The sequence below is a fragment of the Haplochromis burtoni genome, unplaced genomic scaffold (genome assembly GCF_018398535.1).
Source record: "Haplochromis burtoni strain Fernald_Lab_line unplaced genomic scaffold, NCSU_Asbu1 Contig_705, whole genome shotgun sequence".
NCBI classification, from domain to species: Eukaryota; Metazoa; Chordata; class Actinopteri; order Cichliformes; family Cichlidae; genus Haplochromis; species Haplochromis burtoni.
In genome coordinates this window covers 18,781-43,328 of record NW_024583066.1, presented here as the reverse complement: position 1 = coordinate 43,328, position 24,548 = coordinate 18,781, and the positions used below count along the sequence as shown (strand labels likewise).

The following is a 24,548-nucleotide window of genomic DNA, read 5'->3' as shown; positions in this document are numbered from 1 at the left end:
AGTGCACTGCAGAGGTGCTGCCACTGCATCAGGCAGGTCAAGAGTTTTTGAATAAAATTAATACCAAATTGATGTATGTGTAAGCAGTTTTGCTATATTGTCAGTTGAATTATGGGTGTGGAGAGGGAAAAAAGGCAAAGCCAGCTGTTAGTTCATGTGGCAAAGTTGTTGTCCTTCTGGCTGCAGGGCCATCGTTCTGTCTGTTGATCCAGCACTTGGGCAACAGCTGGTGGCTAGATTTAGGCTGTAAATCATTTTTAACTACTTTATGTTTACTCATATTACAATTTCCACTATAATGAAAAACAACCAACAGTAATATACTCCTGTTCCTGTGACAACTTAGCTAATAACACAAAGGAAGCAGACCTTATACTTTGGTGTGTTTGCAATAGTCTTAATTAATGTTGTAACTTTAAACATTTTTCCTTCTACACAGAAAACGTCTTATCTTCAATTTCTTTCTTTCTTTTTTTTTTTTTTTTGCCCATCCTGTTTTGCTCTTTTGCCATCAGAAAGATTTACTTTACCAAATTGACCATCCCAGCCTTGCCGTATTGGTCTATTTGATTCACCTTTTATTGTTTATTTTATTTGAACCTGCTAAATACGGGACAGACTTGACTGGGGAAAAGAAAGGGGAGAAAGAAAGAGGGAAAGAAAAACAGCGGGGAAGAGGGACGGGGATAAAGGGCAAAAAACAAAAACCAACAAAATAGGCAGACAAAAAATACACATATCAATCACCTGGATCACCTGTTGAGAAAGAAAAAAGAAAAAACAAGCAGAAGAAAAAAAAAGAGCAACATAATAAACAACATCACGATGATATATGGGAATATAACAGTAAATACTAAATATTAAACATTATTGTGCAGCACGTAAGATCGACAGCGCACAGTGTGCTTTGAGGTAGGAGCCAAAAAGGGTGTAGTTTGTGTGTGTGAGTCCCCGTGTGTACACCTGTAAGCGTGAGCGCGCTTGTATTTAAAAGGTTCCCTCATGTAATGATCTGCTAGAGGGTGTGGGGAGCCACAGCCCCGTCCTCCAGGGCATGAAGCAGGTATGGAGGAGATGAAGACTCCAGACATCCAGAGGCCCCCAGAACACAAGAGACCAAGGAAGACCAACAGAGGGGCAGCCGCACCACTGTCCCAGAAAGAGCTTATCTTCAATTTCTTGTCATGAGCTCAGATTGCTGATATTTTTTCTGATGTCTGCATTGGATAAAAATGTAACCTGCCATGAAAACAAATGGATGAAACTCCATTTAATATTTTTATGATTGTCTGGTTTTGACGTCATCTTTTGTACCACTGTCAGATTAAACTATGCACTTAAATGCAGGAACTCTTAAATTCTTGTAGCCGACTTCCATGAAATGTGGTGAAATAATTAATTGTCAAAAGATAAAGCACTTTTCATTTGCAAGAGTTTTTCTTTGCTAACTACAAGCCCAATACAGAAATCACATATTCTTTCTTTTGTCTACACACACACACACACAAACCCATAGTTAGCTCAACTGAGGTAGGACACAATTAATGTTTATAGCCTGTCAAACTTCCACCAACATGAGCCTCTTATTACAGATATGGATGGTGGGAAGCTCTGTAGAACAAAAATAGTTCCTACTGGCCATGTTTCTTGTTGTTGTTGTTTTTTAAACTAACTGTGTCTTGATTTCTTGAAAGACACTGCAATTCAATTATATGTAAGAGACGTAACCAATTTAAGAGCAGATATTTTCAAAACTGGACGATTTATACCAAAATCATGTAGATAGAAACAGCTAACAGCACTACTGCCAAGTGGAAAAATATGTAAACTGGATTTTAGGGTGAACTATCCCTTTGATATCATCAGCCATAAAAACACAAACTAAACAAAGACAATGCTTAAGTGCATGTCTTTTCTCCTTACTAGCCTCTTTACTAGTTCAGCAGACTTTAAAGTGTTTTAAAGTAATCAACTTTCCAGCTCTGTTTGTGTAGAAGAAGTCAGGCTCAGTCAGAGTGAGGACAGAGAGCTGGGCTGTAGAAAGCAGTAGCATGACATATTTGCCATATGGGTAGGTCGAGGGAAAGTAGAGCAGCGTTTCCCTCCGGAGGAAAACACATAAGCACATCTCGATTCATGCACATGTGCACATGTACGATATACTGGACAGAAATGCAAAACATTCACAGGGTAAAACATGAACGCTTGTTTAGGACAGCTCAACATATGGTGTATAAGGAGAAATAAGCCCCGGGCTCCTTGCACTATTATGGTGTCACTTGCACCTGACTTACAAGAACTTCAGCAGCAAGAGGGATCATAAAATGTGTAAAAGGAGGCTGTGTGAGTTTCTGGCAGGTCGTATGTCTGCAGAATGAGAAAGAGAAAAAGGTCCACAGACAGAAAGAAAGTAGATTTGATAGTAAACATACCTCCGTCCCCAACTCTCTCCTCCCTGCCCCACCCCCGTTTTCAAGTAGCTGATTTCATCCTCGCAAAGCCACTCTCATTCTAATCTGCCCTGATCCGTCTGCACTGGCAAAGACTCAGATATCAAACTCACACACATTAGAAAAAACAAACAAACTATGACATCTTAACAAAAGGTGCCAGTTTATCTGCTGTTTTATTAAAAAAACAAAACAAGAACAATGCACCTTTCATGGAGAGTTCAACTTGAACTGCCATCAACTAGAAATTCAACCCATCAACATCTGGCGTACTTCCTGGCAGAGGCAGAGTTGGCAGACTGATAACCAGATTTCATAAAGTGGGTATGTAGTAGCTTGTAGTTATATAATACCTAAATCTCTAAGCCTCAGTTTGGAATAGCCACTGAGTACAGCAGCATAAAAAAAAAAAAATCAATGAAAACACACTGGAATAGCCTCTGCATAATCTGTTAAACCACGAAATCATATCAATAGTGACGCAAAATGTTACATTGTTTTCAGATGTTTTGCAAATGCCACAGAATACAGAGTAAAAACAGAGATGACAGAGCACTTCAAGAGAAGAGGAGCACGCTCACTCTACAGGAGCACACCTCACTTACCCATGAGACATTTTTATTCTTGGTTTGTTTGATCATGGCAACGAGAGGAAGGCCAGTAATGTGGCGAGAGGAGCCCCCTCCTCAGCAGATTTTAGCCCCGCAGCCTGTTGCGTGGGGAGGTCTGTGCGGGATCAGGGGTGATGGCCGGGGGCACGTCGCGCTCAGCCATTGGTCATCATGTGCCCTGCAAACCCGCGAGCCCGAAACGCTTGCTCTGACTGAATCCAGCATCTGTCAGCGGATCAGAGCACGCCACGCGCAGAGTTTTCAAGTTTTTTTTTTCAGGCTACGTTACAAAACTAGAAAAGTCCAGAAATATCCAGCAAAACTCAAAAGTGTTTTCCTCCTCACAGCACACAGTGACCTGATGGACTGATTATGTATTTGAGCAGAGTATGAATATGAAACATCCCAGCAGGTTTAACCCCGCCCTGCTGAGCCACAGCACGCGCCCAATCAGATCTTTGTGGCCAGCTCCCCAGGGTGAGCTTATAGAAGTATTAGGATGAACATACGAGTCTTTGGAGGAGAGCCCTGACTGGCAGGTCACTGGCATGTACAGATATCAGGCAGGAAATAAGCGGGAGCACTGGAGCAAAACTTAAAGTGACTGACCTCATCTTCATCTGCTGTAGGTACCTCTCCTTTTATTATCGTGCTTTTATTTGTTTCATCCCTGCTCTTTGCCACCTACCTAGAGCCAGTCTCCTTCCTTGCTCTCTAGCATCCTCCATCTCTCCCTCAATCTCTGGAGTACATCTTCTCACCCAGCTGGCACCTGTTGTCATGGTACCACTTTGCTAAGAGATAAATAGCATGACAGACAGTAAGAAAATGCTCGGTGACTCTCCATTTAATCTCTTAAGTAAGTGGCTCCACTGCTCTCTGATCAAGCCTCTAAATGCTGACTTTTGTAGCTTCCTCTGCAAAATCTCACCAACATCTCCTCTCCACACTTCTTGCAGTCTGTTTGTTCAAGTTGATCCGGACTACTCATAAAAGATCAGTGAAGAGTTCTGAGGCTGTAAGTGCTGATTTGAGTGGCTGCATTTGGGTGAAATTGAGCCACAGAGCAGCGGCGGATCTCTGGATCAGCAGTGGCAGAAAAGTCTACAGACCGCACATAAACAAGCAGAACAACTAGTGTTTGAAAAGGAATTTAAAAAGGTGCCAAAACAGCTTGCAGCTTTTATAAGGGAAGGGTGTTCTGTGAGTCTTTTATTAACAGTCTTCAAAATTTATCTGAGATGTGCTCTTTCTTCAGTTATAGCTTGATGGAAACTTTTAATTTTTTTTACTTGATTTCTCTGCCACAATCTTTTGTGGCTAAAAAAAACCCTGTTACCTGCGAGAGGTTGTAGCTGAAGGATGTTTGGCAAACAAACACGTCAGTAAACTTTCCTTTGATTGACAGAGCAATTAATTGACTAATCATAGCAGCTCTATACATGAACACTTCACGTAATATCTGAGGCCATCTTTTTAAATTTTTACTTCTACTATCTTGTTACTTTAATGTGGAAAATCTTGGCTACCGGTGAGACCAGCTCATTAAAATAATCAATGCCAACCACAAAATTACAAACATATAGTGAAAACTCTTGCTTTACTCGGCTCCTGGTCCATTTTTAACATCTGCCACTCTAATTAACTGTCTCTAGTATCCATATGGGCCAGCAGCCCTCCTCTGGTGCACAAGGTTGTCTGCATCTCTCTCCTGTTAATTGGCCTCAAAGAACATCTGCTCCTGTTTTAAGTGATGCTCAGTTTGGCCTGGGTGCCCTTTCTATCAGAGGTGCCAATTTAATGGGTGTGAGCTGAGCAAACGACTCTGCTAGCACTCTTGTGTCAGCACGATGTGCATGATTTCATAATATCTGTGGGCTGTTAGTAGAAGAAAATTACATAAAGTACAGTCATCACAAGGTATGTTAGAAGCAAACTGAAAAGTAAAGATAAGAGATTAAGTGAAGGCAGTGGGGGAAATATATCTGATCCCCTGCTGAATTTGTAAAATTGCTCACTTCCAAAGAAATGAACAGTCACTCATTTTTATGGTAGTTTTATTTTAATGCAGAAAGAAAGAATATCCAGAAAAACACATTACATAAGGAGTAAAAGTCATTTTTCTTGGCATTGATTGAAATAAGTATTTAATCTGATACAGTTTAGCCATAAATTTGACTCCCGCCTATTGACAGCCAATCAGTTACAGACTCCTGACCTGAAGTGTCTAAGGCCCACCTGTCCACAGAGTTAGTTTGTTCCATTTCAACCTCTTCACCACCATTAGTGAGACCAAAGAGCTGTCAGAGGACGTCGGGGACTAAATTATAGACAGAGGAGCTTGTTGATTATCTGAAGTCAACTTGGACTACACTGGTAACGCACTATGCACTTAAATATATTGCAGTGCCTGCAAAGTCCTCACATTTACAGGTCTCTTTTAAGTTTGGCAATGAACACTAAATTATTTCATATGCATTCATCTCAATTGGTTAGAAAGCAGCAAACAGGCAAAGAAGTTGTGTTTCTGAGACTCTCAGAAACCATATTTCAAAACTTTCCCAGTATAATTTCGACACTTTATCATAATGAGGTTAAGTTTTATACGCACTGATTGCCAAGCTCTTACTGGAGGTATCGGCATGAAATTTGGTACAGGTCTCCCTGCTTTCCTCAGGATTTTCCCCACAGCTTTTTTATGTCGCCTTTTTACAAGCCAGAACCACAGATCTTATAGTCATGCAGTATTTGTCTGCATGCAGTTCTTAAAATAAAACAGTGACTTGAATAAGGCAAGCAGACAAACAAGCCCAGCTTGCAGCTTGATGGCCTCATGCTGGATGCATGCTTTGCTGTCCTTTCCTTGTTGGCTCTGTCTTTCAGTTCTTCCAGGAATCTGATCCGTGGAGCTGAACAGAGGAATCAAACCTGAAAGCAGTGTGCAGCATTTTGCTACATCCTAGTTGATCGATGCCCTACACACAGTGAATAAGCTGCATGAGTTTCCTGATGCAACACACCTGAATGGGCTGAGCTCAGGAGAATATAAAGCAGACCTTAACCTGGTTGGCTGACTGACAGCCCCGTTTATTCTTTGATCTTTTATATTCACACTCATTCATCACTGACACTACAAAGGTACTGACCCGTTGACAGATATGCCCTATTGTATTGTTTCTTAATTTCTCTAATTACACATTTGGCGTCATTTAAGACCCTAGTTGGCCTCCCTCTCGTCACATACTTTTGAGCCAGGTTGTGACAGTGATGATTTATTGTAGACATATTAGGAAGATTAATGAGGAATCAGTACATTTTGTAGGATGGGAGAAGCATCTCCTTACCCATGACCTCACTATTTCCAGACCACTGAGAGTTTTAAAACTCAGACTGCCAGCCGTAACTTAAACGGGGTCAATGCGCACTGTGTCACTGACATCAGTGTTTCCGGGCTGGAGCTATACTCTTCATAGGCTTCCACAGATAGTGTATAGATCACACTTTCCAGTCCAGCTGTGACGTAAACACAGTAAAAAAAAAATCCACCTAAATCCAAGACATTCTTCAGAGCCTCTGTGGCCAATTAACGGCTCAGTTCCTGGACATTTCCATATTCTCTGGATAAGTGAAAAAACGCACAATTGCTGCCAAGGAAACCCTGCTCCAATTTAGTCTGCGCTGGCTCGGCACTCCTATCTGGGCGTCCATCCCGGTGCCTGGAAAACTGGGAATTCCAGGTCACCCTTTTGTTATGGGAGCTCAGCTCACTCACCACAAGAACACACAAACTCAATTGTTTCTGGGAAAAAAATATCTTTGTCTGAGAATATTCCAGTATTTTCTCATTCTCTGTCTGGTTTCTTTAGTCCACCTAACAGCTCAAAGTTTTTACTTACCTGCTACATAGCTACATCTCTTGAATAAGCCAAGACAAAATGTTAAAAACATGGCTACTCCTGAAATTTATGATCCCTGATGTTTCCTCTTTTCCCACCGTGAGGTCCATGTTTGTTTTCTTTTAAATCTCTCAAGGACTATTTTATGAACGGCAGACAAGTCCCAGCAGGATGAATTTTCATCACCATTTTGTTATTTACGTCCAAACATCTGTCTTATGACAGTATAATGTATCACATGACAACCACGTCAGCCATTTGTGTTTTGTGCCCAAATCAAATAATAACATGATTAATATGACCATTTAAGTCATTAAGCATTAAAAACCACACCACATTAGCAGTGTTTCTGTTAACTTGGTACCATGCTAAAGTTAGCAGGTAGCTCACAGCACTGCTGCATAGCCTCAGAGAGCTGTCAATAACAATTAGGTCAGTGTCCACTGTGTATATTTTGTGTCCAGGCACAAAACAGCCTCTATGTCATCTGACATGTGGTCACTTCTTACTATAGCATCAGACAAAGGCACGTTTAAACAGTCTAGTTGTGAGTTGTATCACCCCTCTGCTAGCATACCTTGCCTCCTTATACATTCACATAATCCATCAAATGGTCTTCCAGATGGATGTTGCATCCAGGTCGAAAAACGCACAAGTGTCTTAAACCTGCATTCTTTATAAATTACACCAGGGGGCGACTTGACGGTTTCCTTTCTTCCTCTCTCCGTTACCTCAGCAAAGACTTTTCTGATGACCTTATGTGCTCAGTTGCTAGTTTTAAATCTTGTCAAGTAGAACATGAAGTCCTTTTTGTAAATTATGGTAATTTTAAGATTTCACAAAGGAGGATAATTCAAGACATGCTAACCGGCTAATAACTTGTTAATCCAAAATCATTAGCCAGTAAGTAGGCAGTTTCAGATCAAGCACTTGGTTGTCACATCTGGCGTCAAAACACAGAGGTGGTCATAAAGGCTATGCCCATCTTTTATGTTATCTGTTATACTGTCAGATTATCTGTCCTGATACAGTAGGTAGTTTTGTTTTTTCTCTGTTTTCTCTTTGTTATCCTGATGGCTGGGGAGTGAGTAGATACAAACTAAGATACAGCAAATTCATTGATAACTTTTTTTGGCAGATGAATAATGCATTAATATTCCCACCAAATCCCGATCTCGAAACACACCTGGATGCGCCTCACGATACACTGACTATAGAAAAGAAACTGTGCTACATTGTTTCACATGTACCTTTAAAGAGTTTATCAGCATTTCTACTGCAGGAAAAGAGCTCAGGTTGGTTTCCTCAGATGTCACTAGCTACTGGTGCTGCATCATGCAAGCAAGAAGGCCTAGAAAACAAAAGGTGGAATGGAGTAGGCCCTGCTGTCTTCAATTAACTGAGTTTCCGTGAGGAGTGTCTGAGGCTGGCTATTCATTCTGTCAGACGGAGTCCCATCCGGCCAGGTCTCCGTGCTCCACATTCCATCGAGAGCAGAATTGTGTTCCGCCCCATTTCAGACGTAAAACGGCGGTTTGGTGCTCCATATTGGAAACATGTGAGAGGAGTGTCATAGAAAGAGTGGCGTGTCACGGCAGCTAGGGTCCACTAAAGTTCAGCGCTGCACCGCCCTCTGCCAAAAACTCTACTCATTATATTAATTTTCCCATGCTTACTTTGTGCACAGTCATTAAACACAAACACATGCTGCCAGTGATACTCCACCACAGCGAATGGTTTGTTTTCATGCAAACACCTCACACATGGGGCTTAGATGCTCCGGTGTGGCGTTTCCACAGCTGGTCCTACACTAATCCACTCATCAGTTAAATTAAAGCTTACTCAGTTGTACAGTAAATGTTGATCCAGCCTACTGCAGCGCATGTCACACAAAACCAGACTGCGTAACCAAACTAGAGCAATGTGCACAGGATCACACTGGCATTTTTTCCTTCTCTATAATATCTGCGATAACGTTGTTGTTCCAGTTCAGAAGCATTTCAAGACAGACAATAATAATCATAATGGGCCCAAATGCCTTGGACCCTTTTCAAAGAGCTCTCTGAATGAGAGAAGGCTGCTTCTGGCTGAATTTAGAAGACACAACTGGTGTATTACTTGCTGCTCAAAGTATCACATAATGAATTATGAACCCATGAGTTCTTTTTTGGAACAACTGGGTGATACTAATTTATTTATGTACTCATGAAGATTTCCTTTAGAGCACTGATACAGGTTTCTCTTTTCTTTTGGACATTTTAAATTAAGCACAAATTTAAAGTAAAAAAATATTTTTAAATATTCTACTGAAACATGTTTTTGTTGTCTCAGTACTGTACTATTATTATATATTTCACTGCCACAATCTTACACCTGCTCTGGCAGCCCGTGTTCACATGAAACTTCAGGTTTACTTTCATACTAAATTGGGATAAAACAAACAATTATGTAATTGTGTATAATTTTTTTTCCAATAAATGTATTACTCATTGTCTAAAAAGTGTAAACCTTGCCTGCCCAACATTTGGAAACCCACATATGAAGTTTACTTTCACATGACACAAAGAAGCAAATCTTCAAAAATGCCATTTTTGATTAACACATGGGTATAGTTGACTGTTGCTGTCTGAAGATTGAATATTTACTCTTGTAAAAAAAAATCAAGGATGACTTCACACTGCCGTTAAGACTTTTATGTGCTTAGATGTCACAGTTTTCGTCATTCTGACGGGTTTTTTTTTTTGTGCTCAGGACATTTTGTCCCAGAGGCGAACAAGTTACCATCTCAGATCTGTGGATGACTTCATAACTCATTTTAGATAATTATATAAAAAAGTCTACCTCATGAAAACTTTATCTTTGGGCTTTAATGGCGGTGAGGCATTTTCTCTCTGTGCATAAAAGACAGATCTGCATGTACAGTATGTGTTTGAGTGGAAGACTCAAAAGTGAAATGTGGCCATCTAGTGGCAAAATGCAATGCTTGTCTTTTTCTGCAGTACTGGGGAATTGTGGAAGAGGGAAAACATGATTCATTTTTACATTGCTCTATTGACGAACACTGGAGGCTGCAAAAAGCAGAAGACATTCCCTTTCTTTGTGCTGTACGTAAAGGAGTGCACAAAAACCCACTGAGGCTGACTGACAAAATTAAGAATGCACAGGACAGTAGAGAAATAAATGCATGTGTCATCAAATTTTCCATCTCGGAGTCATAGCTATTAGAAGAAAAACACCCACATTTTCCTCTCACTGCATTTCATTAAGCTGAACAGCCACAGTAGACTCGTTGTAATGAGCTTCTGATTGCAGACACTAGCACATAAAAGACGCAAGAAATAAACAAGCAAAACCCAATAAAGTCAAACTGTCAACAGAGCATGTGCCTGCATTGTGAACCCACAGCATTCAAAAACATTACCACCTCACAGCTCTCTCTCCAAACCCTGGAATAAATATGGAATAAAACATTTATCATGTCTGGCAGCATGCAGAGTGAAAACAGAGCTCTGCAGAAAACTGTCAGGTCAGTTCAGGCAACTGAAATATTTCAGTTAAATCCTGCAGCACTCAGGATTGTTTCTGGATAGAGATCTACAGCAGCAGACAACAGTGATCAACATCGAGGGAAAAAGCTGGCAGGCATCCACTGACTCTTCAGACTGGTGCTTTCAAGCAGCGCTGACATTTTCAGTAAAGTTGTGCATGCATGGAAACACCTGCCAAATAACCTCTGAATTATTCATCCTGAAACAATTAGTCTTTGCACATATGCTGGCAACTGTAGGCTTCATCGCCTCTCATTCTCTCACTATCACATGTAGTCTATCCTGTGTGATAAATCAGCATCAAAGCCACAAACTCACATATGGAAGCTCTGCTCTCCGGCGATGGCCCAGACCACAGCACGGCATGAAGGGGACCAGGGAGGGGAGGAACTGACGGCCGTCTCACAGACTCCCTGTCAGGCAGCAGCATCTACTCAGCCTCGGTCCATGCCTTCAGACTTGGCCCACAGGGTTGTGGACCACCAAAAGGTGCAAAGCAGATAACGAGGACAGCAGGGATCCTTGATGGAAGAGTTAGCAGAGGGCTGTCGTATCCACACCTGCCCCCTACTTCTGTCCACCCCTCCTCACGTGTGCACCTTATCTGCCCCCTTACTCAGAAACTCTGGAGATTCAAAAGTCAGATTCAAATACTCCTTGCTCTTCTTCCTCCTCTTCTACCCATCTCCAGACTGTTGCAGCAGAGTGTCCATCTGAGTTTACCCCACCCCAAAATCTGTGCACGCTCTGGCAGAGCCTCTGTGCTGCCAAATCCTCTGCAGCGCTGCTGTGCTGTGGCAGAGACGTACAGTTGCAGGCTGGCACACTGGTTCAGCTGCTAGTGGATTTAGACCCACTCATTACCACGCGTAAGTTCCTTCTTGGCACAGGGAGGAGGTGGAGTTCTGAGTGTCCTTTACTGACCGCTGTCCCTTGCTTCCTAATAGACGACACATCCTCTATATTCCCTGCCCCTCCTTCATTCATCCAGGGTTCAGTCGGCTTTTAAAAGCTTGACACACACACTGTGGCTATCTTGACTTTTTATGCTCCACTCCTTTTATTTCTTCTTATGCCATGACTCAGTCCTCATTTGCACTGGATTACCCTTCTTACTTTCTCTGTGTGAGGACAGGCACTGAGACAGCTACTGGTTGCTGAAGAGACTGCACTGTGCTTTTAATGTAACAGAAACAGTGTGTGTCTCATGCTGCGAGCGGAGGAACAGCACAACGCTGCCTGTGGTGCAGGGGGAAGTCACTCGCACAGTTCAGTCATGCTGGAGTGCTTTGTGTGACTGCAGAGCTGGCGTGTTTGTTTCTTTCCCCTCCCGTCTCATCTCACACCTCCTCTCCACTATTATCCTTTCCCACTGTGTTCAGGTGATTGAGTCCAGAAGGACATCCGGCCTCACTACTCCATCACAAATGCTGTGTCAGCCATAAATGCACATACCCGCTTCATGCCACAGGACAACTGTGGTAGAGAGGGGTGGGTCACGGGTAATATTCAATTATACAGCATGACTGTGGATGTGCTTTTGCATCTCTACTTGCAAAGCCAGCTGGATACATAGATTTTAACTTTGAACCTTTCCAGCAGTGATTTCAGTTAAATCATCAAAGTAATGTATTTTGAAAATGGTGTAGCAAATATAGTTTTATGAGCACTGACAGCAAAGATTCCCTGAAAATACAGATTTACAACTGGAGCTAATAAAGCCAATAAAAGCAACACTGATTTCAGCCAAAATACATAATTTCATTTTATTTTAAACGGGAAGCCTTTGCTTTTGCATCAGCAGATTATTAAAAAGTGAGGAGCCAAACAGATTCTAAAACAAATGAGCTTTTCTTTCATGCTAACAATAAAAGGACAGCACTGAGCACATGTATAAACCGAGCTTAAGCATCCCTCCCCCATTGTCACCTACCTTCAACTTTTTTAGTTTGCTCCACTCTTATATTGTGCAGAGCTGATTCTGATGTTGAAGACATCATCACTTACTCTCAGGCTGAGGTGGGACAGGCTGCAGTTTGTCAGTAGAATAACAACATGATTTCTGCTTTCACAAAGTGCTGCGTCAAGATAAAAACAAACCCAGTTTTCTGTCTCCATGAATCACAAGTGATTTCCCAGGCGCCTACTACTTACGAAAATAAAAATATCAAGCATTAGGTCAAGTATCATAATTTATTCTTCAACACATTGGCTTTAACTGAGGTTTTAAAAGATTTACCTAAAGACAGATGGGGTATTTCAGGGCTAAAATGAGAGCCAGGTCAATTTTTTTTTTTGCTGAAATTTTATTGATGAGAAATGTAAAAAAGCAAATGCACGTCAACATAACAAGTTTTAATTTTGGGATATTTGAGGGAGAGTTTTAGATCCTAAAGAAAGTGCATGTTAATGCGAGGAATTTTTTAATGAAATAATCGCTTCAACGTCTTCTGTAATACGCTCACAAACATGGAGAATTAAATGAAAATGTCAGTAATCTCAGATCTGCATGCTTAGTAAGACTTTAATTATCTTGCCTCACTCTGTTTTTTTTAATTCAGCCAATTTTGTGCCGTGTGAACAAACAAAACACATTATAATATAATCAGTGAGCATTCAGTCAACAGGGGCTTTTTCTAAACTGTTCAGTAATCTGTTTTCATGAATATCCTCTCTTTCTTATTTTCTCTTTCCCCTTAAACCCCAACTAGACAGAGCCGATGTCTGGCCCTCTCTGAGCCTAGCTCTGCCAGAGGTTTGCTTCCTGTTAAAAGTGACTTTTTCTTTCCCACGGTCACAAAGTGCTTGCTCATAGGGCGTTATCTGAGGTGGGGATTTTACCCTACAATATACAGCACCTTGAGAGGACCTTTGTGTATTTGTGCCATAATCTATGTCTATTAGTGTTATATTAAAACGTTATTAGAAAGAGTATTTCTCTACACAATAACCCTGCACCCTGGACTGATGCTGTGTGGCCTGTTGTGAAACTTTGTGCTCATCAGTGATAATATACACGTATCTATTCATCTCCTCAAGTCTGACAACATAAACCTGCCGTGATCTTTTATTATCGTTGAAGCCTTTTTAGTTTACTGCCAATATTTCACAGGCTGACATGTGTCTGCGGTGATGGAAAGGCACAATTATAAACACAGAGCTGTGCACCTTACAGTGAGAGGGGAATCATGTCTATCAGTTAGCCTGTCAGAGGCTGTCACCCTTCAATGGTAATAATCGCTCAGCTGCTGATGTCATGGATAATACTGCAGGGAAACAGGTCTCCACATTGAAGTACTCCCAGTTTAATTTGGGTTCATTACAGCCTCTCTGGATGCATCTTCGCAGTCATACCTGAGGTACTTTACCCAAGAATCTGCACCAGTTTCTGCTTTTACATGAGTTAACATGCACACACTGTTAGGTACTAGGAACTCACTGTGATCATGAAAGTAATGTAACAGTGAGAGATGTGTCTATTCTTCCCCCCGGATCTGCATCACTATGCAGAAGACAGTCTCAATCAATCATAGGGGCAGTAAGAGCAAGCTTTCAAGGCATAAGAAGGAGCTAATTAAATGAATCCATCTTATGATTAAAGCACAAAAAAAGAGAATGGAAATTTGTGTTTTACGCCACAACTTTGAGGATGGATGTTTTTTTTGTGATAATGATATGACTATTGTTTTTTTTTTTTTTTATTCATCTGAAAAACACACCTAAACGATGCTACCTTTCATTTTAGGCCTTTTATTTTTCAAAGACCAGCCAATTACAGCTTTAATCCGGCTGAAAGATTGATAATGAAAATAATAAGCACTTACAGGCTAAAGCAAATGTATAAAAATGTGCACTCTCATGAATTTCAGTCATGGCCTGCAGTCTCCAGTCGTTGAAACATGATGACAGTCTCTTAACTCATTCACTGCCAGCCATTGGCAGTGAATGAGTTAAACCCATTGACTCATTCACTGCCATTGACGGCTATAGACGTCAATGGCAGTGAATGAGTTAATTTGCATGATCAGCAAAACTTTTTATCTTTCTCTCTCTCATCCGTGATTCATCTAATACAGTACCTGCTATTTAGATAGATATTATTTGAGTGGAGGATGAGGATCACTCGTAATAACTCGGCTGTGACCTTGGCCACTAGGTGGTTAATGGATCAGCTCACTGCCAAATTAATTTATCAGCAGGACTGAGGAGTGGGAGGATGCATGGAGGATTCAGGTCAACTGTGAAAGCAGGGCATGCTTTGATGTAGTGATAACAATGTGCGCCTTTCTCTTTGTTGCTTTGCTTGTCACTTATTAAAAAAACAACAGACTGAACAATGAATTCCACATTTGTGGCTTCAGTGTCAGTATTATTAGATAAAAATCATACTGTTACATCACTTACAGCTTTGCAACCATATTTGGCTATCCATGTATTTCCACTCAGTTAAATAACCCCAATAACAGTGTTTGTCCACTAGATGGCAGTCTGGCACTGCTGCAACAGCAGACTGAGCAGCAGTAGTGTTTTACGGTTGCTTTTTTTGTTTCCAGATTTTCGCTCATGTACAGTATTTTACTCTGGCCAACATTACTGCAGTCTGAAGCCAGACATTACATACTGTTCTCCAGAAATATTTACTATTGGAAAAATCTTGACATTTGTTGCTTAAAGTTCAGAAAAGGTCTGCAGGGTTAATGCTACAATTGATCTTTGAGATTTCCAATGGCAGTCACTCCATACCACCAGTGCATATGTAACATATCCATGGCATGAAAACAGACAGGCTGTCAGATTTGATCAGAACCATAACGAGCTCTTTGCGTCATTCCTTTTCTCCACTGACTAAAATAATAATAAAGTGAACGATGAGAAGGAAAATGGTTGCAATCACTGAGTGAATGGGAATGGGTTTTTATGTGTTCACCACATGCATTCACGCAGACTTTCATCTGCAAATCCATCTCTACAGACAGAGCAGGTCAAACTGTACCAATATACTGTGGAAAGTTACGGGAGTGGGAGACATCATGGAGAGGTGAAAGAGCCAGAAGGAGGCGGACAACACAGAGGGGAAGTGGGAAGCTTGGTGCAACCATTTACATAAACATAACAAGTGTGGGAAGCAGCAGTAGGTTAATTATGACATAATGCTCTGTGAGTTATGCAAATCACAGTCTCAACTACTAAACACTGAATCTCATTTTTCACTGTATATCATTTCAGCACCTCACCCGGCGCACGCAAATTATCCTCCCCTGAGCAGGTGCTCCTTATATTGAATCTATTCTTCAATTTTTAACTGTCTGCTTTCTCTAATATTGAATTTCTATTGAAAACAAATGACATAAAGACTGAATATCTTATTTTAATTGGCAACTAACAAGAGTGGAGCCAAGAGGTTATATCCAGTAAACATTTTTCTACCGCACTCACATTTGAAGCAGGAAGTCAAAAATCCAGAGTTGAAATTTTCAGCTGCTCATGTCAGATTTACCCAGTCAGTATTAGCCCCACCATCCCCAACTTCACAATCCAACATGGCAGCAGTGCTTTTAAACAGTAGTAGAACATAAATTAGCCAAACAGAGAAGACTGAACAAGTCAGCAGAGAAGCACCTTATACCTGCATTCTCTTTAAAGGCCAACAGGGGGCAACAGCTCTGTAAAAACATTTCCTCTCCTATAAGCATATGGGAAAACGGCTCTGAGATTTGACCTCTAAACTCTTTGCTGACTAGTTTATGTGATCAGTCGCTTGTTTTGGGCCATGCTGAATAAAAATTAAGTCTATTTTGTACATTTTAAAAATAGAGGATATGCTCATGAGCTAACAGCTTGAGTTTGATCAGTTGATAGCCAAGGAGAATACGATATCGCCACAATGACGATGGTGAAAACACTTCAAAATGGGTCTTTGCAAACCAGTGGGTGATTTCACAGTGTAGATTAAAGTGTAAAGTGTAAATATCCTATGAACTTTATCAACAATTAAAACATTTTTAATATGTATGAGTCCTTGCGTTGTACTGCTAGATAGATGGCAGTGATTTATCATACTGAGAGGAAAAATAATGCAATGTAAATTTTTGTGCTACCTTGGTGTAAATTTGTGGTGTCAGCCTATAAAAATGATGTAGCTCAGACAGTGGCAAGAAAGCTTTGTGTGTTGCACTTGCAGGTTTGTTCTTCATTATGATGGACACAGGTGGGTTGGCAGTTCAGACCTCATTGCCTTAAAAGTTCTACATTTATGACTGTATTCTCGAAAACGATGTGCCTATCAGCATGATGTAAGGCAGATTTGTCATCTGATTACACTCCAGTCAACTCAGTGGAGTCAGTAAAGTCAAAGGAATTCAAAGAAACCTATATCTATAATCATTTCATATCTTTACCCAAGAGGCAAAGGGCAGACTGACACCCTGAGTTGAAACTCATCTGACAGTTTTCCTGGCTTGTTTGAAAAAGAGTAATGCTTTTGTAAAACCTGAAATAACCTGCGAGAAGTATCCTTGCAAGGTCTGTGTCTTTTTGTTTTATTCACTAACTGGGCCAAGCTTTTATAGACTCACTTTTAAGCCATCCCTCTGCTAGTATTTAATCCTGTTGTTTGTTCTGCATTTTGTTTCTCACCCTCTCTAAAGTACTTTGTTAACTCTGTTTTTAGAGAAGTGCTATATAAAGAAAGTTTATTATTATTCAGGGTCACGGAGGACTGGCTGATTTCCCAGGATGCATTAAGCAAAAGCAGACACTCTAAACACAGTGCCAGTTTACAAATGGACGATCACTCACAGTGGACACTTACGCCAGTTGTAAGTTTAGAAATGACTACATTCAATTCTCTGTTGTCAAGAGGCTCGCAAATTCATGATGTCGAAGCTGGCTGTTTATTATACCTGCTTAGTCATTCACAAACACACAATCAGTCAGCTTAGCACATAAGCCCAGAAGTCCCTGGATTCATATTCATCCATGTAAAACTCCCAGACTCCAGCGCCGGTGAAGTCTTGGCTAGTTGTCTGACAACTTCTCAGAGAGAAAAAAATTGTCATACACATGACCTTTCTCTAAAATATTTTTTTACAGATTTTACATGTTGTGTTGTTATTTATACTTTTGCTAATCTAAGTTTACCAGCTACTATTTCCACTCAGTTACATCTACCTTTTCTTTGAGTCTCACCACATATATTTTCTAAAAATAAGGAGCTGATCCCTAAAATAACTCCAAGGTGGACAAACATGTATCAGCTTTCATCAACTTGATGCTGAACCATCTGTTTTTCTATCTCGGGCTGACGTAAATGTCTGGGCAGTTAAAGGAACTCTACGCAGGGCGCCCAAGTGCACTGTATGATCCTGATCTCAACACTATTTATTCGAAGTTTTGACCCCTCGACATGTGCAGAAAAAGATGGGACAAAGCAAACAAAACAATCTGCACTCAGTGACGCACGTTTGCTTACACAGCAGCCCACCTTCACATGAATAAAAATAAACCGTCTACCTGATGGTGGTAAAGTTTGCTAACAAATCTATGACAGTTCTGCCCTTCTTCCTTCTCAATGGAGAGCTGAGCTCCACAAACACCGACCTCGCTACTCCCACGGCTGAGCGGTCTGGTCTTGCCTGAGCCTCCATCCTTCCCAGCCTCCTCCACACTTCCCCCTCCCAGGCATCAGACCATGACCGCAGAGAATGTCTCTCATCCTTTCTCTACTCAAACTACTCCCCATCTGCCCTCTGCCCTCTCTATCTGTAAGAGCATGAGTAATTCTGTCATTTAGGAGTGTTTGCATGGAGTTACTGCGAGACTGTATTGATGCTCGGAGCTGCGTTGGCTTGATCACACCGTGACCCTGGTGAGATGTTCTTAAGACGCCCACATGTATAAAAGGATTATGAAGCACAAAAACAACAGGTTAAACAGGAGGGTGAGAGGCAGAAAATATACAAGAGATCATGTAATTTATTGAGGAGACAGTCACTTATTTGACACCCTTACATGCTTTTATACATTCATTACAGCAACAGTTACTCTACAAGTTCCACCCCAAAAACCTGATATAATAAAAATGATTAGATCTGCTATGTTTTTGAATAGAACTGACAACTAGATTATCAGGTAAACCAGTTAAGGGAGATCTTTATACTCTTAGTTCTGTGCTCTAACATGTGCGGGCAAATCATGTCTGAGGCTTATTCAGTAAAGGACAGAGTAATTTTATTTTAAATATAGGATGGTTCAGCACCTCAGACGGGCACTGGGTTGTTATGTTTCCCGCCGAGAGATGGTTTCCAAATCCTAAATCCAGTTGTGCATGTTTAAATAATAACAGTGAAGACAACATCAAATGACAGGCTGATTAAAAGGCACTGAGATCATGAGTGTGAGTGGTGGTGTGAGTATAGCTACTTAGAGAGTACACTCTCATACATCTGTAAGTATGACTGAGCATGAGGCAAAGAGAAATAAGGTCAGAACATAATGCTGTCATGAAAACATAACTGAATAACAGTATTTACACTGTTATCTAAACAGAGGTGAAGTTACTGGAAGGTCTGCTATTTCTGGGGGCCTCTTGCAGCAAATATCTCAAAGAAGATATTTTTGCTCTGCATGAAAGAGACTGTCTGACTCCCAAAAAGCATAATTCCTCTGCTCCACACCATCTCTTTTCTGTCTCTCACTCAAATGCCCTCTCATTTCCCTAACATGACGATGCAGACTGACAGTCGTTCGCAGCACAGCTAACCGATGACTCTGACTGAAGGGGAACTCCTCATTTGGGGGAGAAGACTGTGGGAATGGACATTAGCTCCCAAGGGTGGTGGAAGAAAAAAAAAATCAGGGAATTTCTCCCTGAGCAGCTTCGGTTGAGCTGCAGCGCCTCATTGAGAACTTCTCTGTGGCTGTGAGATGAAGTAGACAGCAGCCTAGGAGGTGCAATTTTGATCTGACCTCCTCCAGCTTCCCGTCGCTCTGCTGCTGCCGTGCCAAAGATGAGGCGATCTGTGCCTCCTCCAAAAAAGGCAGAAACATTTAAGCAGGAGTGTTCATCCTTAACTCAGCCCATACTGTCCCTTTGCAGGTCTGCTCAACAAAGACCAGACTCGCTGAGTGTGTACCTCACAGGGTCTGCTTTATAACAGGCCACAGTGTCGCTGTGCACTCAGTGCACAGAAGATGCATATCAGATGAGAGGCTTCCATTTAACATACTGTACCCAGCAGTGTTTACAGAGGGCTTTCATCGCAATGCACATCTTATTGCTGATGGATGATGATGACTGAGCCTGAGCTCTTACACCAGTTTGCATTTACTGTCAGGCATTTATACAAACACACAAGTGTTAGATTCCAACGGGAAGTGACTGCAGCCAGGAACTTGAATTATACTTCATGGTACTCTTTTATCGTGGTCAGCTACATCTTTGTTGTACCTTTTCAAAGACAAAACTATTTTGGTTTTAGGCTTTAGGCACCAACAGATAGTTTAGAGATAACAAAAACAAGACACCGATAGGCGAGATCAGCAAAAATTCAAATCACCACCCTTACCTGGCGAACAAGGCTGTTGGTTGTGGTGTCGGACGAGGTGCTTCCATCTGAGCCTTTAAAGCGACCTTTTCTCCGAGCTCCTTTGCTTTGAGACTTGAGACAACAAAAAAAGACAGGATAAAACTGTTTATGAGGAATCTTAAAATCTTAAATCTTAAAAGAATATACACAAGACCATGCAAACTAATACATTTTCCCCATAACAAATTTTAAGTTCATGTGCAAAAATGCATTCAGCAGAAAATAATATGAGACTCATAAGTCATTAATGTTTAGCAACAAATGCAGCAACTGTAGTTAGATCAATTTCATTATCAATATGTTTTCTCTATGAAAACTCCAAGTACAGGGTGAGATCTCAAAAAAGGTTGTGTCTGACAAAGATTATCTGTGATTATGAAAGCCAATAGAGCAATTTTAAGTTATCTGAGTGACCAGTTCTGCTTCCAACATTACAGCCTCCGTCTTCACTGATGAATTTCGTTGCATAGTTGAGTGGAGTTGGTGAGTCATTTCCAGCATAAAATAATTTTTTATACCAAAGCATTCAGTCAGTATTATAGCCAGTATCAGCCAAGCACTGACTTCCACTGTTTCTTACTTATTACAGATTTGAGTGTTTTCACTTAAGGTGTAATGTTATGACGTGTTTCAGGAGGTTAGGTAATCGTGTAGGTAGACAGCTTATTTTTCAAAAGTGGCATCCTGGAAAAGTAATGCACGAAATGCAAGAAATTCATTTCAAATCTGCTTTTTTTTGTCCCCCTCAGTCGAGACCCCTGGACAAATACCCCAGGACCAAACAGAGATATCACTATACCTGTTAAATAAACTCACTTTACTCCACAGAGCAATTATATAATTATATATAATTTATTATCATTTTTTCATTATTTTACCTGCAGAAATACACAAAACCCGTTTTAACATGTTTTAGACATTACAATGTTGTTAATAATGAAGGTACTATGTTTTTTCTTTGAGACTTCACACTAGCTTTAAACTTAAATGCCGCTTACCTGCCACTAAAACAGCCAAAACACCCATACATGCTAAAGCACCTAGTACTTAGTTACTTTCGTTTACACAGCAGTACTTTGAACAGAGTTCTTTTTGCATTACACTCGTAAATATGTAATTTCTACCACTGGCTTTACAATTGAAATACTTCCGGGAATATGAGTTAATTTGACGAGCGGCCTGGCTAGCTTACTTCAAAACGTCGTGATATTAAACTAATACAACATGTCAAACTATTTTCAGTCCCTGAACGTGAATATCCAAATATCAAACCTGACCCACAAATAAGTAAAAACAAACAAACAAAACAAAACAAAAAACAAATTAACAAAAAATAAAGATTCGCCCTCGCGACTTACGAACCTCAATCAAAACTTTAATGAGGCCACCTGCGCTCATCAGCACGCGCAAAGGAAGCGGACAGGTTGAGAGCAGGTGAGCTGTTTGACGTCTCTCAGCGTGCAGTGCCAAGGTTTAAAGTGGCAGTTTAACAGGAACTGTCAGCTTTAATTAAAATGAATTAACTCACTTGTAACATGGGATGTTCCAGAGCGTCCATGTGTTTGTCCGGAGGTGTTTCTGCTCTGTTGGTTGGGCTAATGTTGACGACCATCACACCATTTGAAAAACGCGGATATTCGGTAAAACCTCTCGGGTTGTACAGATGCTCCAGCTGTGCCCGAGACAAAAGCGCATTTTTACATAGTAGTGTTGAAGAGTTTAATGCTGCTCTTCAAGTTTGAGTCGAGTTAAAGGAGGAGCTTGTGCGAAAAATGGCTGTAGTTTTTCGCGAGTTCAAGATAATGGTGATGATGTGAGTCGTCGGATATTATAGCCTTCAGCATCACAAAGCCCCCTCATCAGTTCGCTCCTTCCTACACTAGCTGAGAGAGCGCTCCTGCTCCGTGAGCCCTCATCCAACGCCAACACCTCTCTGCCTCCTCACAGCGCAAAGGGATGAAAATGAATAGAAGCATCCAAACAGATAGTCGGCATGAACACGACTGAAAAGCGTCAATTCAGAGTAACTTTGATGATCAGAACTGAACAAGTGAGAGAAATCAGTCATAGCTACTGGGAGGTGTTTAAATCAACAAAACGATGCTGTTATTGTAATATAAACCTGATGTGGCCGCTCACAGGTGTTGGCACCAAAGTAGAGGTGCCACAGGGTGGTGGAGGTGGTGGTGGGGACAAAGAGAGGGAAGCCAGAGGAAATAAGACTATTTTATCAGAAATGAATACAAAAACAAAAACAAAAGAACATGCATGTAGCCCAAATACAGATAGTAAAATATGATAAATGTCTCAGCACAAGTAGTTAAAGTAAAATTACTCATGTCTAATGGCTCACTTCAGAATCATATACATGATAGATACTTCAATGATCTTTAATTTATTTAATAAATTATTGTATTGCAGCAGCACGATAAAGAGTAAAAACAGTGCAGTCTAAAAGAAATAAACCACAGTGTTAAAGTAAAAGTGCCACAGGTGCATAGTGAGGGTCTTATACTGTGACAGTGCAAAGTTTTAACAGGAATTTTAACAGTGATAAAAAACAAAACAAAGAAAATAAAAATTTGGTTAATTTAAAGAAGAGTAAAAAAAAATATTGGATCACAAAGACTGATATGTTATTATGTGCATTACTTGATTATTGCAGCTGTAGTTAGATTAAAATTGCTTTTTTAGAGCTAGTTCCCCTTTATCTAAATAATAAGCATGGAACCAGATGTAATGAGGAGAGGCAGATGTGACTGAAACAGAGGGCTCAAAGGCTGCCAAGCTGAGATTAAGTAGTCATTAGCCAGTGAGCCTGTAGCTTCATACCACAAACAGTCTTGCATTCTGAAGTACAACGAAGATATTTACTTTTTTTTCAGTTCAATATGATCCAAAATGAGTGACTGAGACCATAAACTCATGAGGAAAGTGTTCCACAGGTCAAGAGCCGTTTTCCCACAAACCTATACTAAAGGACTGGATGTTTTTTTTGCAATCACAACTATCGCCATCTGGTGGCCTTCACATAGAAGCAGGTTTAAGGCACTTTGCGTTGGCTTCTTTTTTTCTGACCAAAAAGCCGAATTCATTTTTTTTCTATGCTAATAGCATTTGGTGAAAGGAGTATGCTGCCACCACATAGGCTGTATATAAAAGATGGATGCAGCAAAAATGATGTCATATGTGGACAAGAGGGTGGAATACTAGTTACTTAGTTAGAATCTTGATTAGCAGTTCATAGACTGACTGGTTTGGTTTAAATGCACACACATGCTAATTAATGCTAATAACAAACTAGTTGGACAATTGTTGCTACAACAAGCCTATTTCACAGAGGTATATTTAACATTTTCTTGGTGCAGGGGTATGTCCAGTATCCATCTGGATACTGCGTTAAGCATGTGGTAGCTTTGACTGCGTCCTATAAATGAAAGTCAGCTGGACTAGGCTGTGTTGTTGGAGCCTCTTAATGTAATTATTTGACAAAATCTTGGTTTTCCATATTTGCTTCTTGTGTAATAAAGAAATGGAGTTATCCAGTTAAACTGGGATAGCCTAAAAACATATATATCATCATGTTATCATTTGGTGCAGGAAACCTGAAAATTGGAGCAGTGAGCCACAAGCTGACAGATGAATAATTCGTATTGGCAGTTAAGTACAGGCAGCATAGCTGGAGGATGAAAAAAAAGGGTGTTGCACCTGTTGACTATTTCATTATTGAATGAGCTCTTTTTGTAAATATGTCATATATATACATATACATATTTAGAAAATAATTAATTTATTGTAAATACAATAAATTAATTAATTAAATAAAAAATACCTTTCATATTGGATGACATACTTGTTCAGCCAGTAGTCCAAAATCCAAATATATTGTTTCTAAAATAAACTTGGCACTTGCCAGTAAGAAAATCTTTGTTTGGTCGATTATTTCTTTGTTGTAACAATAATTCCTGGTAATAAATCTTATACTGTTGGAAAGCCTGTTTATTCCCCATCCATGATGCCACATTTGTAAGGAAAATGCATTTGTGGGTTGAGCAGCTGGGTTGAGTATGGAGGTTGTACCATGAAAAAAAGCTTATTCTAATATTGAGTTTTGTTTGGTGTTGTTTATTGGATTGGATGATTGAAGTCTGAAGGAACGAGCCATATTGGCCATTTAACAGTCCATCCAGTTAACAAACAGGGACATCAGAGCAATGTGAAATAACCATACACAGCCACATCAGCCTGGCACCTCCTCCTCATGCTGGTCATCGGCTTGGTCACACACTGGTTTGGGATGGTGTCCGATTCTTCGGTGTGGTTGAGGTCAGGACTGCAGGCAGGCCGTTCCTTTCTCTCCACTCACAAATTTTGGTGATAGTCTCTGATAAATCCTGCTCTGTGGGGATGAGTGTCATCTTCGAGGATAGAGTTCAGTCCCAGACTGTGGAGATAT

General features: G+C 40.6%; 1 protein-coding gene across 2 annotated transcripts in view; it reads right to left on the bottom strand.

Annotated features, from left to right (window-relative positions):
- The window catches only part of LOC102289395 (voltage-dependent L-type calcium channel subunit beta-2), a 66,191-nt gene extending 44,082 nt beyond the window's left edge, over positions 1-22,109 (bottom strand). For both annotated transcript variants that reach the window (XM_005949998.3, XM_014330199.2), the window contains exons 1-2: positions 21,621-22,109; positions 20,072-20,164 (exon numbers count right to left, since the gene is read on the bottom strand). In XM_005949998.3, the coding sequence (XP_005950060.2) occupies positions 20,072-20,164; positions 21,621-21,704 (177 nt within the window). In that variant the 5' untranslated portion in view covers positions 21,705-22,109. The remainder of the gene's footprint in view (positions 1-20,071; positions 20,165-21,620) is intronic.
- Positions 22,110-24,548: the final 2,439 nt, after the last annotated feature.